The sequence below is a fragment of the Macrobrachium rosenbergii genome, chromosome 32 (assembly GCF_040412425.1).
Source record: "Macrobrachium rosenbergii isolate ZJJX-2024 chromosome 32, ASM4041242v1, whole genome shotgun sequence".
Classification (NCBI taxonomy): domain Eukaryota; kingdom Metazoa; phylum Arthropoda; class Malacostraca; order Decapoda; family Palaemonidae; genus Macrobrachium; species Macrobrachium rosenbergii.
Window position 1 is genome coordinate 9814430 of NC_089772.1, and position 18640 is coordinate 9833069.

Sequence of the window (18640 nt, forward strand, 5' to 3'; positions counted from 1 at the left end):
GGCATTACAGCTATTGAGACACAAGGCTGACAACAACTTCATCAATGAACATGGTAACACACCTTTGCATTACGCATGTTTTTGGGGCTACTCTCTGATCGCTGAAGACTTGGTACAAGCTGGTGCTTCCGTTTCTATTGCCAACAAATATGGGGAAGTTCCTCTTGATAAATGCCGAGGAGTCTTGGCAAAAAAACTTCATGGTACGAAGCATTTGAATATTTTTTCCTAATCTTTGTTAGCTTGTATTTTATTTGAGGTATTATATGCTGTGCAAAATTTAGTAATAAAATTGTAGTCTTAAGTTGACAGAAAAAAAGAGCTTTAATGATACAGGTTTTTTGATAAATTGCAATTGTAACATTTTTATAGTGTAAAAATTTGTAAAAAGAATGATAAATGACTACTTTGGTAGAAATTTCATGAGTGTGAGTTGCTGTAGTAGTTTTATTATAGAATATTGTAAGTGATCATCGGTAATGTGATCATCGTTTATGAAGATTAAGATGTTTTTGTTTTATTAGCATTGGTAAATATCAAGTAGCATCACATTATTATTTTGCTTATGTTGAACACTTAATTAGAGCGAACAAGTCAGTACCTCAGAATCTGTTAAAGACAAAAGTATGGCTTGTGTCAATTTCAAGCTTTGTCTTCACAATCAGGGAGGAGATTTCTGTCTTTCTTGGCTCACATTGCTAATCGCAGTGAGTGGTGGTTAGCAGCAATCCTTATTTTTTTATATTAGTGGTGTTGTGAATTTAGTCGAGATATCACAAAAGTGAAAATTTGCATTTCAAATGATCACACAGATCAGACTGACTACTCCTTGTTCAGTTTAATTAGCTGCTGTAAATTTCCTTCATTGGCATTAACCAGACATTTAGTCATAAGTAAGAGTAAAAAGTAGTCTTGTAACTACAAAATACCAAATAACTGTTTAATATTAATTTTTTCCCCTGTTACGTCTGCAGGCATGGCTGTGGATGGAGGTCAAAATCTTGAAAAAGTTGCCTTTAAGGACCAGAGTTGGCTTGGATTGAAAACCCGCAGTCGTGAGTATTCCTGAAGTCTTTGTGCAGTGTTTTCTATAAAAAGTTCTTTTAATAGCTTGGAAGTATAGTAAACTTTAGCTGTTGAAAGTATTTGGTTTAAAGTAATTTATATTTTCATTATAATGTCTTACCAAAACACTAAATGTCATTTTTCCTAGGCATACAGACCTTTACTTTTCATGTTGGAGGAGACTCTCCTCTGTCTCCCCACTTCTTCTACCAGTGGTGCAAATCTTGGGACTGAAAATTCTGTGGTGAAAATCAGGTGAAGAGGCTTATCCCTCCTCCCACCTTCGTAGATATCTCCCTTGTTAGTTAGTACACGGGCTGGGTTCAGCACGTTTGAAAGGTACTTGAGATTGGAAAGGTAAAGGTTTGTATGCCTAGGAAAAATACAAATTACTTAAAAAACTTGGTATTGTACAGTGCATTTTGGTACCTACACAGTAAAGGTCTTATAAACATTTCATTCAAATCTGTGTGTGCAGGGTTTATTAAAGATGTATTACAACAACTATGTTATTTATTTTGTATGGCATACAAAAATGTATGAAATCTGTACCCCATCTGCATATTGTAAGCTACTAGAGCTAAGGCGATTGTAAACCATTGGTTGAAACCTTAGGTAAATATGTAATGCACTGTATTTACTGATTAACATAATTGTATTACTGTAATCTAATTCCAGTTAGGGATATTATCTATCTTATGCAATAAAATTTACATTGTAAAAGTTCAGTTCATTTGTCAATTACAGTGTAAATTGTACTTCTGTAAGCAATTGTATTGTCTGTTTACTACCTCTCTCTCTCTCTCTCTCTCTCTCTTTTGCATTGTGCTTGAATATTTTATTACAAGTTAATGTCCCTTAATAAACTGTAATTTATATAATCTAATTCTCAGTGTGCTATATGAACTGTTAAAAGCATTATACTAAGATCATTTGTAGTATCATGCCCAATCTCTTGCTTTGCATTCCAAGTCTTGATTCTGATGTAGAATGGGAAAGGGGAAAGGAAAGAGAATAGTTGATAATGGAGTAGGGAGAGCTTTTCCATGAATACTCATTAAGCTGCTCTCTTTCTCCTTTTGTGGAGAAATCTTAACTGACAAGAGCTACTTGGTACGGTATCGTGGAAGGCACATGACTTGGTCTCCCTTTTGGATTCTTCCCATATTATCTCATTAAGGTGCTTGAGAAGCAAGCGCAGCAGTACAGTTGAACCCTCTCATATGTTTTGTCCAACTGATACTCGTTCCCTGTTGCCTATGAGAGTATTCACTAGAGAGCTTACCCCTCTCATCACAGATAGTCTCATTTTCCTCTCTTCTGCTGTAGGACATGGAAAATACGGTATTCATTAGTTTTCCCATGGGTCACAGGTCTCTGTGTGGAAGGGGAAGTTTTTCCCCTTTTTCTATAGAGGATTGGGTCTCTTGTCACCTTGTGTGGCACAATTCTTCTTGAGAAGCCCTGTCTTCCTAGTTCAACAATCTTCTGTTCTAATCTTAAGCATAAATGCTTTTATTCTAGAATGAAATGCAGGAATTTGTATTAACCTTTTATTCTTTTTAAGCTTGATCTGTCCTCTTATAAAATGCTCATTAATATGCTCGAATGTTATACCATCATACTCATAACTTTTTAACTTTTTTCTTATTATTTTGTGACCATTTTTTCCATAATTACCATACATCTGTCCATCACAGGTTTCAAGTAAGAATCCTTTGGGTCCTTAATTACTAACTTTTAAGATCACACATTGGGCAAAACACCATCTTTAAGTTGTGCTTCAGATTAAGAAAAGAAATTTTTCTTGGTCTGAACATAGGAAATTTTAAGTAATTTTTAGGTTCCATAAATAAAAACTATTCCATGTTTGTGGACTCTGGTAGTAATCAAATATAACATATGTAATGAACTTTGAAATTAATGTTATGTAATTACAAGCTTTGTGTTTATGTCAATGAAAATCTGTAATAGGAAGGAACAGAAAGTAGACTGTAAATTCGTATTCTTTTGCATGTCTGATATAAAATTTTTGAGGTGAAATTTACCCTGTCATTTGCTTTATCTGCAGCTACTTGGCGCGAGTTCGACAAGTGTTAAAATTGAAACGATTGTTAACAAACGCTCCCAGTAGTTACCCCCACTCTTTGGAAGGTGGGGGTAAGACGGCGAATGTTTTGGTTGTCACTCTTCTCTAGTCTGGAAACAGGGTCAGATGTGTAGACAAGTGCTCTGAAATTTGGGTTTGTTTTCTTGGTTAATGAATTGGATCATCTGAATTTTGGTTTTTATTTGGCAATATGGATTATGCTTCTCGATCTTCCATATCAAAATCTGTTACATTTTGTAATGTAAGTGGTTGTAAGACCAGTAGGGTTAATTGATGTAATTATGCATGAAATATGCATTTGGTCATCGAGAGGTAAGTTGTGATTCAGACAATTTTTGTGATCATTGCAAGAGAGAGAGTCAAGTTTCTGCATGGTGGATTATGAGAACTTTAGTTCCTGGTCATGTGAGACCATTGGCTCTGGGGGATACTTTTGTCCCTGATGAAGAGGACTCTTATAGACCTGGCTCTTCCTGACAGCATTCTCTTTCACCACCTATTGAGGAAGAGGAACATTTAGACTATCCCCTCAGTTTTAAAGAATTGGTTCAGTTGTGCTTTGACAGACGTCCACTGTTTTTCCTTTAAGCTATCAGTTTGTGTACTTAGGAGACTTGACTCAATGGCAAATGTTTGGATACAGAGAATCTCCTTTTTTGAAAGTCCTGTCTCTTGTCTCCCTTGCTGTCTGCTAGGAAGACTAGGTTGTATTGAGCAGGGGAATTTTTCGCCCTTTTCTCCTGATCCGACTGTTTTTTCCTTGTTTTTCCAGCCAAGAGATGTGCAGTTATGTCTGCTAAGCAGCATTTCTCGATTCAGAGGACGAGAATATGTATAAAACTTGGCTGATGCCATCGAAGCTATACCTTTTAGTGAATTGTTATGAATACTGTTAACTGTGTTTGAAGGCATTTGGTGGACTTCTTCCTCCTTGGGTCAGGGATCCTTTGATAAACCCTAAGGGTTTTTTTTGCTTCCTTAGCAAGACATTTTTGGATGTGATAGGTGAACTGGTTCATGTCACTAGCAACTCTCAAGTTCACAAGAGAGAGTAGCTATGCTCTTGGCTGGTTCCTTCAGTCTCCCCCTTAGCAGAGAGTCGTTGTTTCAGTTCATCCTTTTGGGAAGTAATAGGCAACAAGCTCTTGTTTCTATAGCTGCAGCAATGGAGAATACCAAAATAGTACTTTTTGCCATTATTCCCAGGCCACTAAAGGGAAGTCTCCTTCTCTTTCTCTCACTATAAATGCACTTTAGGCATTTCTGACTCTTTCCCCTGGTCTTCCTTTCTAGACGCAGGAAGGAAGAAGTGTCCTTTTGGCAGCAAGTATCCAGATTTCATTCTGCCAATGGGGGATGTGTATGCCTGCTAATATTGGTTGTATTGCTTAGGCCACGTCTTCTGTGGAGAATTTAATTCCGATTGCTCAACTTTGGATGTTACCTCTTGAGTTGCACTGCAGAGGCAATAGCACAGAGAGAGACTTGGCCAGACCATGAGATGGAGCCGCGCAGCCAAGAACGGGTCCTTTCCCTTCATGGTCGAACAGGCATAGGTTTTCACTGTCGGCCCCCATCCTGAGTAAGTGAGGTACCTTATTATGTATTGGAGTTCGTACATGGTAATATCATAGTACTCTTGTTTTGATTGTGGTATTATGCTTAGTTGTATTTGCTTTGTTTCTCTTAGGTAGGGGCAAACAAAGTTCATTAAAGTAAATAATGTTGGACTTACGTTCCAGAACCATTGCTCCTTATTGGAGAAAGCTACCTTGAGCTGATTAAGAACCACCTTTTCAGGCAAAATTGGTGGGGGTATGGGTGTGATGGGCCACAGCAACACAGTTAGGTAGGTGGTAACTCTTTAGGGAGCATGTTTAGTTGTGGTTTTAACTCCCATCAGCTCTGCAGGCCTGAGGCACTGAGGTCAAACTTGCCATTCTGTGTTGCACAATCTCAGCCAATGGCTATATTCAGGGTCCACATATCACCTTGCAGTAGTGGACCTCACCTGATGAAGATCCTCATCTGACAAATGCTTGCCATGGGTCGTATGCATCAGGTAAAAAGCGATAAGGATATTTATAACAATTGTTGAACCCATGCCAAGTAGCTGCAGACAAAGCAAATGATAGAGGGTAAGTATTGAAAAAATTGATTTCATCATAAAAATCATTATAGTGCTTCCTGTACTGTACTGATTTATTTTTATAGGTGATGCAACTTTATCACGGCACAAAGGTATTAACATAAATGAGTTGGCATTGCACACAAAACTGGCAGTCAGCCCCTCTGGTGAACTGTGGCGCGGCAAATGGCAAGGCAATGAAATTGTAGCGAAGATACTGGCCCTTAGAGAATGTTCTCCTCGCGTATGCAGGGATTTCAACGATGAGTTTCCACGCCTCAGGTTGGTTAAGTGATTTGTTTTCTCGGCTTTTCTTCGTACTGTAAGTTATTAAAATTAGTAAAATGTTGTATGTGCCAAGAAGTAACCCTAAGTTAGTACACTAATACATTTTGTCTTGTATAACAGTACCATACATGCACCTAACAGGCAATATTTGTTAGTAATTGCTCTATTCTTTCATTTCATTTACTGTATGAATCTTTCTTCATCATAACTATTGTTTTATTTTCACAGTAGGGTGAACTTTCTTAATAAAAGTTTCAAGCTTAGAACATAGACTCTTCAGCCCTCAACTTTCCAAAATATTATATGAACAGAAATGAAAAGTCAAGGAAAAACAGGCAATTTAAGATCACTGATTTTTTCATGACAGAGACTTTTTTGTTTTTTCTTTTCTTGTTTTAACAGCTGTTCTGTAGACCAAATGAAGCTCATTAGAAACATCTCATGGCAAAATCATTTATGGTTAGTTATCATTAATATGGTTATTCATTTGCAGTGCCTGTTTAAATCATTTGCCAACTGCTAAAGGCTTTTATTGGTCTCATTACACCCTACTGTCTATCTTCCTTTCCTTTGTTTTGCTTTAATTTTCACCCTTCAGTTTATTTCTAAGTCTTGGGTCTCTGAATCAGGTCTATAAATGCGACTCAGTGGTCCATTCAAACTATTTTATGGTGATAATTATAATAACAATCTAGGGAATAGAAAGATGACAAGCATGGCTGAAGAAGTGTGAAAAATAGAGGAACCCAATGAAGAACATAAATGTATCCATAAATATCAGCTAAAAAACTTGCTGTGAGTTAGAATATGGGATTATGGTGTTTTAAGGTAACATTTCAGCAATGTTTAAGGGGTGTGCCGGCTGCCGGATTTTGAGGAATTATGGAATTTTAGTTATTAACAGTTTTCAACTGTTTTGTCTAGATAATTATATCCTGAAGTGATAATGCAAAAAACATTTTTAAGATTGGTTTATTGACAATTTTGTTCATTACTTGTATGACACTTTGAACCATAAATTGTAAAAAAGACTTGTAAAAGATGTCTGTATGAATAATTCAGGATAGGATCAAGTTATGCACTGTTTTGGACTGTTTTATGTGTAAATAAACATATCTTCAACTGTTATTGCTAAAAAAAATGTTTAGATTGGTTCTTGGACAATTTTGTTCATCGCTTGTACGGCACTGTGAACGACAAATTGTAAAAAAGTCATGTAAAACAGGTGAAAAAAATTTGTTAAAAAATAATTGTCCCCCACTATAATACCCCATTCTCTGTAAGGGATGTGTCAGAGAAAGCAGGTTATAGTGATATACAGTGGGGATAACCTGCTCAAGATGTCCAGCATTCCAAAAATTTTTTGTTTTGCTGTTTTCTCAAAACTTACTTTTTTCAAAACTAAATGCTTATTTCTCCAAGAATACTAAACCAAATTCATTGAAACTTTCACAGGGTAGTATAACTATACTGTACTGTGTACAAATGAACTTAGAGGTCGAATTTCTAAATTTCCCCATGAGAGAATTTTCATTATTAGTTATAGAGTAAGTGGTAAAAATTTGAAGCAACTCCCTTCAATCATAAGGTAGAAACAGTCATTTACTTCATAATGGGGCCTTATGGCATCAGCGCTCCCCTTAAACTTGTATCACCATCCATGAAATTGGGAAGTAACTCCTTGACGGTTTATCACAGAGAGGAACAAAAGTCCTCTAGTACCTGAATTTAGTATTGTGACTAAATCCTCTTAGCAGAATAAGAATGATGATGGCCAGCATTCATTAGATCAAAGAGGCATGGATGGTAGTGAAAGCTCCTTCATGACATGAAGGTTATGAAAAAATTTTATTATTAGAAATATTTTAACAAGACAATCTTTCAAAATTTTTGTAGGGTGCAATATAGAATGTGTTCTTAAATGAAAGATTGAATTGGAGCAATGTAAGGTTAAAAAGTTGGACTACTAAGTAGGAAACGGTCAACAATAATGGAAGGAAAGTGTATGACAGAAGGAAGTGCTACTTCTAAGAAATTTTGATAAAAGTGGTTTGTGCTATGGAAGGCATATATAATGTAAATGGTACGCCCCTATGGTGGTGTGTTGAGAATGGAAAACTAGCATTTTGTTGAAGTGGTAGATTTGGAAGTGGCAGAACACCAGACCAGCTAGTGGGAAAATTAGAAAGAGCATGGGGAAAGGACATAGATGGAGATATGGCAAGATAGGAATTTAGAGAGAGAGAGTGCACATTTATGGTAAAAAATGGAGAGAAGTCATCAAATGCAAGCTTCTTGAACTGTGACCCAGTATTTACAAGATACCATTATAGGGTGACATTACAGCAACACACACATAATGAGGTTAAGAAACCCCACTGTATTTTTAATAATAATAATAATATAATTTATAATAATAATTAATAATGCTCTTTTTATAAACGCAGTAGTAATAGCATGACGTCATAGCCTGTAATAATAATGATGGAACTACAGAAGTAATATACTGATCTGTAAAAAGACTCTGCAAACTCAGCCTGTGTAAGCTTACAAATTAGGACAATAATTTTGTGAGTCAGGATGAGTGACTTTTAAAAACTATTATTTCAGTTGTAAAAAATGTTGTGCAAGTTCTTGTGCTAATAATAAATCAGAAGAGAAGTAGGCTCTTACTCTCTTGCTACTTAAATTTCTAGCGTACAAAATGTAAAAAAGCACCGCAATTGTTATTTGTGACTCATTGCCTTGCCTCCTGATGTATAGGTTGAGCTGTACCAAACTTAATATTATTACACCAGACTAAATGTTATACTGTATAATGAAGTCTGTTGCAAAATAAAGGCGATTTGAAGCTGTATTGAAAAAATTTTACCTTTTTTTACACTTTTCACAGCAAGAAGAATGTTGCATATATAATTTTAAAAAAATATGAGACAGGAAGCCCATGCCCCTAGCACTGAACTAATTTCTTCATATAGTTAGGTTAGTTTGTAATGTCTTTGATTTGTATTGCATTCATGTGGAATAGAATGGAATGTAGAATTTAGGTCAAAGGCCAAGCACTGGGACCTGTGAGGTCATTCACTGCAGAAAGAGGAATTAATAGTAAAAGGTTTTAAAGATGTAACAGGAGGAAAATCTCAAAGCAGTTGCACTATTAAACAATTGTTAGGAGAGGGTAGCAACAAAGGTGGAAGAAAGAGGATATGAATGGAGGTACAGTAAAAGGAATGAAAGGGGTTGCAGCTAGGGGCTGAAGGGATGCTGCAAAGAACCTTAAGTAACGCTTACAGTGCACCGAGTGAGGTGCGCTGACGGCATACCCCTTATGGAGCTGTGAGGGTGCTGATAAAGTGGCCAAAACAGCAGTTACAATACTAAGACAAAGTGAACCATAAGCATCCTTGTACGTGATTATTTAACATCTGTAAAACCCATCATTGATAAATTGCAGTTTATAGAGTAATGAACCTGATTACAAATTAAAGCAGATCTAACCCACCATTAAATTATGATATTCTTCAAACCAGGAAGAATGCGACACTAAAGTTATTATATCTCATCGTTGAATTGGTCATACATGTTACATCCACAAATACTTAATGAATAGCCCCATGACCCAAGCCCTGTATGCAGAGAATGTAAGTTGGGGCTAACAGTTATACGTGTGTGAATGTCTGTGTTTAACAGAGACTGTCAAGTTTAGAAAAATAAATCAGTTCATGAATTTATGTCAGAATCTACATCTTTTTCAGTTTATTTAATAAGTAAATCTCTAAAGAAGTGCAATAAATGAAATTCTATTATTAAAGATAAACCCAAGGTCAGCCCTACAAGTAAGTACTTTGGCTTGGTGGTAGGGTTAAACCACTTAATAATTATATTGGAACATGTTTTATCCATTATTAATAGTAATACTTTACTTAGTATTTGACAAATCAAAGGGCAAGACAATTGCCCATAAGTGTTTCTATGTAAAGCAATTTGTCGACCACATCCTTGCAGGTAAGAATAGCCTGTACTGTACTTCAAGATACCGGGAAGGTGCTAACCAAACTGGTTTCCTGGCAAATGTTCATGTTCTGTGGTTGGTTAGATTTTTGGTACTATTACCTCTAAATGGGAACCATTGGATAATTACTTTTTCTGGAAGCTAATTGATGAGTGCCAAAATTAGTTTTCTCTGTGATATTCTGTGCCTCAGGTATTTTGAAATTGTCACTTCATGTACGTCATGTTAATGTACAATTATGAAATTTTGATGGTCAAATGTTTTCATTTTGCAGAATTTTTTCCCATCCGAATGTCTTGCCTGTAGTAGGATGTTGCAATTCTCCACCAAATTTGGTAGTGATTACTCAGTACCTACCCTATGGCTCCCTCTACACACTCTTGCACCAAGAAACATCAGTTGTTGTGGACACAGCTCAGGCACTAAAGTTTGCTCTTGACATTGCCAGAGGAATGGCTTTCATTCACTCACTGGAGAAGCTGGTACCCAATTTGTACCTATCTTCGAAACATGTAATGGTAAGATATCGTAAGCCAATAGATTTTCTTTCTTTATTTTTGTATATATTTCATCATCTATATTTTATATCATAATTATTACGTACCACGCCTATATTTAAATACAGACCATAATTTTACATTTAAGGCTATCCGTTTTGTTACTAGTTAGAAATGTGTTTGGTGTTAAAACTCGTATTCGTTACTGATGAAGTTTGCATAATAATTTTTTCTATGAGGTGACTGAAATTGGGAGACTTCAAATTTACTTTGGCAGTTTTAAGGAGAGAACAAAAAAAAAGTGATAGACTGAATTTTTTAAATGATAACAGAACAGAAGTGAAACTAGTTAAAATTTTTGAAACCGAAGTGAGCAGATAATCCCTTACCTTGAAGGTAAATGTGGAAAGTTATTGAAGTTGCATCCCCCCAAAAAAAAAAATTCAGTTTAGCTATTACATTTGAAAATGCAATAGGTAATAGTTTTGAAAGGCAAAGTTCAAAGTAGTATCTGTAGAAAAGTCAGAGAAAGGAAAATGTTTTTTGAAGAAATGACAGTAAATTCAGTTATTAGAATTGAAGGACCTCTGATATAATGCTCGTTAAAAAATAGTAACAATTGACAATATACTCATGTGAATTGTGGTAATTCCTTGAATGCCATTCTGTTGTATTCAAGTACAGTACAGACAACACTTTTTTTGCATGTATGGGGAAGTCCAGTTGGTAGTAATAAACTTGGATGATGGTATCCATTATTTTTACGGGGTGTTTGGAGCGAGCTTGATTTTAAATTTAACCGTTTGTAAATTTATTGATGCTGGTTATCATGTATAGTATGAATATTTTTAACAGTTATGAGTAGTTCTATGTTTACCAAGTTTTCACATGAATTTATGGTTTTAATGAGTTAGAAAAATACAGTAATCATTTGTTTAGCCACACTATAGGTCCATGATAATATGGATATGTCCAAAATACAAATATTGAATTAGTGAATAATCTGTGATTGAGTGTATAAGTTCAGAAGTATAATAAGTATCCATTGCAGTAAACAGTAAGTGTATAAAAACATTTTACATAACACCCCAAAATAACACTTTGCTTAAGAACTTTGTTGTATTAGGCAAGCTGACCCAAACTCTGTGTTCATGATCAAGTGTACAGGCAGTTCATAGGTTATGTAAATGTGTAAGAATGCTGTATAAAATAATAATCAAATAAAAACACAGATACCAGATTAACCACAAAAAAAGAAGGGTAGTACACAGTAGAGAGAATGTTTTGTATCTTTACTATTGTCTAATGCAACTCCAATCAGCTGGATATTGAGTGAAGATTTACACTAAGTAACAATCATGTGCTCAGGTTAAAACTGAAATGATTTTATAATTTTTTACCGATTTCAAGCTTGCTCTGGAAGATTTATCCTTACATTACAAAATTACCTATTCTAAAAGAGGATTATGGGGGGAAAAAATATGTATCTTGCCTTCACTGAGATGGTCCCCCCACCCCCAGTATCTGTGGTTTGATAAGCTGTCATTACTACTGTAGTGCAGGGTACTTGAACATATTCTTAATTAATTTGGCTATAGCATGTCCAGGATATTGTGCGTAATCAGTCACGTTTAAGGTCTGCATCTCTCTCTCTCTGATGTGTCATTCATTGCCTGACAGTGAGTTTGAATGAAGGTAATATTCCATAATAAATTCATTATTAAAGATGTAGTGTGAATCAATAAATTTCACATGAGCATATTCTCAATTCAGTTGTATGTAACATGTCTAGTGAAGTTTACATGCGCAATCTTGTAAAATCTCTTCTCATTATTTTATCATAGCTATAAATTATGCACTGAAAACTAATGTGAAAGACTTTGCATAGCCTAGGAAGGTTGAGTGTTTCGGTGGGAATGTGGAATCATCAAGACGGTTGTATTTTGATGGTGTTGGAGCATGCACTATGTCCACACTATATAACTTTAGTAAGTAGGGTAAAAGAGAGAGGGAGAGGGAAAGAGAGAATGTTTATATTTAAATATTTAAGTAATACATACAGTTCTTGTGTTGTGGATCACTTGTGTTTAGTGATATGTAAATACTGTATATGATTTCAGTACCGTGACATCATGAATTAAAGCATTTTGCTTGCTAAAGTTCTGTGCAGTTATTTATGGGCATATTTCAAGTAACATGTTTTTATGAGACTCATTTTATGCTATGTCACTTACAGGCGTTATTGAAGTGGGGTGCATTTGCATAGGCTAGGCAAGTATTTTAGCTTAGCCTGGTATAGGCTGAGCATATCAGTGTAATCTTTTGTCAATTTGCAGAAATCTGCACCTCTTTTGGACCAAAGTGAGAATAAAATTGAATGTACTGTAAATGCACTCTTCTCCGGGTACATTTACAGAGTTACCATTGATATATGGTGTTTTCAGGTTTGTTGGAGAAGCTAGTCTTGAAGGTTGTTTTTGAATTAGGTTTTAATATTTTTCAGTAGGTTTTTGAAATATGAATACATAGTATAAATAATTGGGTTTAGATTACTTATATGTGTTTTGTAATGAAATATTTTATTAAGACAGTAGAAATTGTAATAGCAAACATAGTTTTATATTTTTGTGGTGTTATGGATCATGATCAAAATGGTGTATATTTTTTTCTTATCAAGTAACAGTCATGCTTGAGTAAAACATATTTTTATTGTAGCAATAGTGTTGTTAAAACTCCGGGTCAGTATATATTTTGTTGTAAACTGACAAACATACCATGCTTTCATGTTGCAGGTGCGCATTCTTTATGTAAATCCTTACTATCTCTAAATTTATAGATTGACGACGACCTTACTGCTCGAGTTAGCATGGCAGATGCAAAATTCTCTTTCCAAGAGAAAGGAAAGCTCTACTCACCACAATGGTTTTCACCTGAAGGTACGTAGGAGGTTGAATTATATTATTCTGTTCATAAAATACCCAAGGTTTTAGCATTCATCTTTATTATATTGTTCCAGTAAAAAAATTTAAAAAATAGCTTTATTAATTGGCCTGTATGTTGTTTGGAAGTTGTTCTTTATTATATTACCAGTAAGTTTCACTTTGATCTTTCATGTTTTAGATCTTGCATGTATTTAATTGATCTTTCATGATTTAGATCATGCATGTATTTAATTGAATATTGCATCTCATTTTGCTGTTGGTAAGATATATCTATTGCTCCAGTAAACCAAAAAAAAAAAAAAAAAAAAAAAAAAAAGCATTAATTGGCCTTTATGGTGTTTGGAAGTTGTTCTAAGGTATATTTAATCAATGCAGTCCTAAAACCAATGGTAACTTTTGTAACCTTACAAATGGTAACATTTGTTAACACTGCAAATGGTACATAATTCATGGTATAATCAAATTAAAGATGAAGAATCTCCTTTGCCATTACTTTTTCATTACTGTGAGAGAATGCTAGGTTGGACTAATATAGGGGAATAGTAGCAATACTGCTGTCATAGAGAGTTCATTTATGAGTGTAAATTTGAGGCTTTTGTAATGCAATAAATGTTATCAATCAATATATAATGTTAATTTTTTTCTTTTACAAACCCATAACCTAGTGCTCATTCCCTGTGCCATGAAATTTTCCCATACAAACCTCAGAAGAGAGATTGTCAGTTTTCAACAGGTTAATGTACTTGTGCCATTTGGGGTGATAACTTCAATCCCAGCCCATTCTTTATATCCTAAAGGCAGGAAGGAATGAAGGAAAAATTGCATTAAGTTGTGGGTTTCTGTTGAAAAGTTACTTTGTTAAATAATGCCTTACAGTGAAAGGGACTAGGCAGTCATTAAAATGTGGCTGGTATCCACTTGTCATTAAAAATCAGTGTGTAAGACTGGTATGGTCTGTCTGTAAAGAGTTAAGGACTTCTCCAGTCTTCATGCTATTGTGCTTCCCTTGTGATCTATTTTGAGTTTTCTTGAGTTGGAATTTAGTGAAGGCTAAAAAGGTAATTCAAACAGTGGGCAGGCCGAATAAGATTTGGAAATCATATACTGTACATTGAAATTGCATAGGCAAGTAAGATTACTGTATACATGTGTAGTGTGATCTCTTTTGCAATATGGACATGAATAATATGATAATGAAGCTATATTGAAAAGATTTTGTTGGTCCAAGAATAAAACTCTAAGAAAAGCATTAGGAGTCAGATGGCAGGATAGAATTAGAAATGATACCATATGGGAAATTATGGGGAGAATAGTATGTGATAGGGTTAGCTGGGCTCCTGTGGGTACCAGAAGATCCACTCCTACTTCAGTGAGAACTATGAGAAGGGGTTCTGGAGATGAAAGGAGCTTTGTGGAAGATAAAGTGCAGGGAAGACATGAAGGGCAAAATGTTCACATTGGAGGTGATCATGATGATAGTACAGTACTGTATGTATAAAATATCCAAACTGAGTGTACATCATCAGTAAGTTAGTTTGCAGTGCCACAGCTGAAGAATAGGAACTCAGTTACACACCTACACATGCATACTCCAATGAGCTAAAACCAGAAATGGGGACCAATAAAGGTTTATTAGTTCCATACTGATATCCCTTCAATACCAATTTTGGAAATGACAGATTGTGTATAAGAAAGGGTGGATGGCTGCAGTAGGATTTGTCAGTGTTGTAATTGTTTCTGGTGACTTCCTCTGTCAGTGAAGGTGGGAGAAAATAATTCTTACCTGTGTGTGTGTGAGAGAGATGAAGGGCTCAGTTCTGTATACAGGTTACAGTTGTAAAATGCTAAGTCCTCATATTGGGTAGAAAGTAAATTTATCCCCTTGTCAAGTGTCTCTTTTCAAACTGCTGTTGATCCTTTAATTTTAATGTATGCACAGACTTATGAGAATTTGATGTATGTACAGACTCATAAGAATTCTGTTGTCATTTTCACATATCCAGACTATTAAATCTGTATTATCCTCCCATTTCAAGACTATTCTGGCCTATGGCTTTTGTCTTAGGGTATAGCAAGGGATGGTCGAAATAACAGTTAGCAAGGTGGTCGAAATAAAAGTTCATTACATGGGCCATTAATTGGTCTTATTAAATGTCATTTTCTGAACAGACAGTGAAAACATTGAGCCTACATGGGATTATACAGATATATCTATTGTACTCATGATCTGAATCTCAGTTCCTTTGTATCTGACTTCTCTTGGTAATCTTTGATTTTGGAAGTTTTTCTCATATCTGATTTCCTCAAATGTATTTATTTAAAAGTATTTATTTCATAAATACAAACCATATTTTACATTGTTTTCCCTTCCCATTTATTTATTTTAGTCTTTCCTGTGTTCTGCAGGTACTGTATTTTAGAACTCTGGCAAGTGAGATACGTAAGGTCTTAAATTTGTACACTGGTAAAGTATGAGTTCACATATCTGAAGTTGTGTGCAAAGAGAAATTAGTTTCTATGAAATAAATAGGAATATTTTTTCTTTTTCATGGAAGCTACCAACATAGTATCAAAATTTTTTCTGTTGTTTTCATCAGACTTCTTTCAACCATTTTTCCAGCCCTGCAGAAAAAACCAAAGGACCTGAATGTGAAAGCTGCAGATATGTGGAGTTTTGCTGTAACTTTGTGGGAAATGGCTACACGTGAAGTACCATTTGCTGATCTGAGTCCTATGGAGGCTGGTATGAAGGTATGTAAAAAGCACTCAAGACGGTTTTGTTTTTATCTTCGGAATATGAAAACAAACTACCACTAATGGTGAATGTGATGACAGTGATCTAAGGCTAAAGGCATTTTATTTCTTTACTGAGCAGTTGGTTGTTAGGAGCATGTTTGAGGTGAAGTATGTTGCAGTCACTGTAGAGATGATGTGCTTGATGATAGATGATACCACATATACTAACTTGACTGTATGGGAGGACTAGGAAGCAAAGCCTGATGGCAGGGAATTGGAATTCATAGCAAGTGTACAAAAGAAAGGTAACCTAACTGCATGTGGTAACCATAGGGATAATGCACTTTTGTTTCACCATGGTATTCATGTTAAATACGAAAAGCTAATTGAAATTATCTATGACAAAGTAGGTGTAAAGTTAATGTTGAGGGGGGTGTCTTGTCAGTTGAATTTGCAGTGAATATTGGGATGCTGCAAGGGACTTGTGTCATCTTTTGCTGTTTCCCTTCTCATGGCTTGTACAATGAAAAAAGTCAGGGATTGAAGAGAAGTTTTATACTGGAGCAATGATAAAAACTTGACACTAAGTGTATGCAGATGATGTGTCAGTCAGCAAAATACCATCAGATTTACAAAGCTTGCTATTCAGAATACATCATGTATCTTGAGAGGTGGGACTCAAGATCATTCAAAGAAAATAGAAGCGATGAGGACAGAATCAGAAAGGATGAAGTTGAATCTTTCCAATATTTAGAAACAGTTTCATCTAGTGCTGGTTCTTTATAGTTGGAGTTTGTGCTGGTTCTTTATAGTTGGAGTTTGGTGAAAGAATGAAAAGATGAATCATACATAGGCAGGTTTAATCAGATTTTGAAAAATATTAGACTGAAGTTACATGCAGAATTAAGATTCTACATTAGTCTTGTTCAATCTGTATCACTATATGGACATGAATCATGGTTGCTTCACATACAGTTGGAGGTGATGATAATGATGATGATGAATCATATGATATCACTTTGTTGTGATACAATGGTGAATCATTTGATCTTTATTGATTTGAAATTACTACTTATCTATGTAGAAAAGTTAAGTAACCTTGGGTTTTGACAAATGGACTTGACTTGAACTATACTTGGCTTTTGTTGCAAAGAATAAAGAATGAAAATTGACACCGTTTAAACATAGGGTCAGGGGTTTCATGAATGGCTAAATTCTCTCTACAGGAAGCAAGTGACAATTTCTTTCCATTAAAAATGAAAAGTTGATAGAGATTAAAAGTTATATATTGTATTCATGTTGTAATTTAAGTAGATATTATTATTACTATTACTTAGGCTTGATATACAAGGTGCAACCTTAGTTGGAAAAGCAGAATGTTAAAAAGCCCAGTGGTCCCAGTAGGGAAAGCAGCCTGGTACAGAAAAAGAAATTGAGAGGTAAAGAATAAACTATGAAAGTAAAATAAAGAAAAATTTGATATAAATACATAAGGTAAAATAAATACAGACCGATAACAAACTGTGAAGTGATTAAACTGTACAGGATTAGGGGATTAGGAAGACCATTCCAAATTTTGGTTACAGAAAGAAAACTTATAAACTGTGTGGTATTGAACCTCACAGAAGTAAAGGCCAGACTGTTAGAATCTAACTGCATATTTATGATTACATGTTGGATAGTATATTCTGGGAGGATATGAATGCAAAAGATGATCAAAATCATGAAATGTCTAACACAGCATACATAGTGAGTTAATTGACTGACAGTGTCAGAGATTAATAGGAGAATTTGGGATAAGAAATTGAAGAGCACTCAAGTTTTTGTCCCACAATTTAAAATGCAAGCCAGCAGCAGAAAATTAAATGGGAATACTCAAAACATGGAAGAATAAAATAGTTAAAACACTTCCTCTGGACTGATAGGTCTCCAAAAATTTTGAAAGGTTTTCACAGTATAACAGTTTCTGGGCAGTGTCAGAGGTAGACCTAATTATTTTCTCAACAGTGAAATTTACAATCAAGAATGACCAAAATTTGAAATGAGTTGCATGTAAATAAAGAAACACTGTCGGTGAAAAGATGTCGGTAGCCTTACAGACAATCATACTGCAAGTGTAATTTTATCCTTATAATTTGTACCATGCACTGATTGTAGATCCTTTACTCAAATGCCAATAGTAAAATCATTTGCATTAGATAGAAGCTTGTTTTCAAAGCAGTCCATGAATCATGAGTCTTAAAGTAATGAGCCAAGACATGACATTCCTGTAGTTAATATAGTCTCCATTATTCATTATGCTTTGCAACCTTTTTGTAGAAAATCCAATAATTATAACGAAATGGTTCAGCAACTTCCATCTAAAGTTTGCAACTTAGGGTTTCATTGATAACGAAATTAAAATCAGCACTCAAGTGATGACAAATCATACAAGTTTGATGACCAGAATATACGGATATTTGAACACTGGAAATTGGAACACGAGGACCTAAGCCCTTGTGATAGTCGAACTGCAAACTGGGAACAGATAATGCACTCACTAAAGTCATGACCAATCATTCTAACTTCATGATCAGAATCTAGGGATATTATACAACACTAGAAATTGAAAGAAGCATCACAAGCACTTGTGGTAGCTCTTGTAAAGAGACATTCAAAAACTTGAGATAATATAGGAGTTAATAGAAATTGTGCAGTAAGCATCAGGCTTAGAGCTACCCCAGCCACATTACCAGTTCTCCATGAAAAATAACAGACAACATTCCTGCAGTTTAAAAAAAATAATTATGGTCTATATCTAATAGGCAAGAAGGTCCTGCACTGAAAAGTGCAGAATTGAGAGTAGTCTAACATTTACATTCC

At 35.1% G+C, this 18640-nt stretch overlaps 1 protein-coding gene across 6 annotated transcripts in view; it reads left to right on the forward strand.

Moving 5' to 3' along the window:
* Ilk (integrin linked kinase) overlaps positions 1-18640 on the forward strand; it is a 91465-nt gene that overhangs the window by 67594 nt on the left and 5231 nt on the right. For all 6 annotated transcript variants that reach the window (XM_067132862.1, XM_067132857.1, XM_067132860.1 and 3 more), the window contains 6 exons: positions 11-203; positions 975-1055; positions 5390-5585; positions 9878-10121; positions 12937-13036; positions 15663-15793. In XM_067132862.1, coding sequence (XP_066988963.1) covers positions 11-203; positions 975-1055; positions 5390-5585; positions 9878-10121; positions 12937-13036; positions 15663-15793 — 945 coding nt within the window. The remainder of the gene's footprint in view (positions 1-10; positions 204-974; positions 1056-5389; positions 5586-9877; positions 10122-12936; positions 13037-15662; positions 15794-18640) is intronic.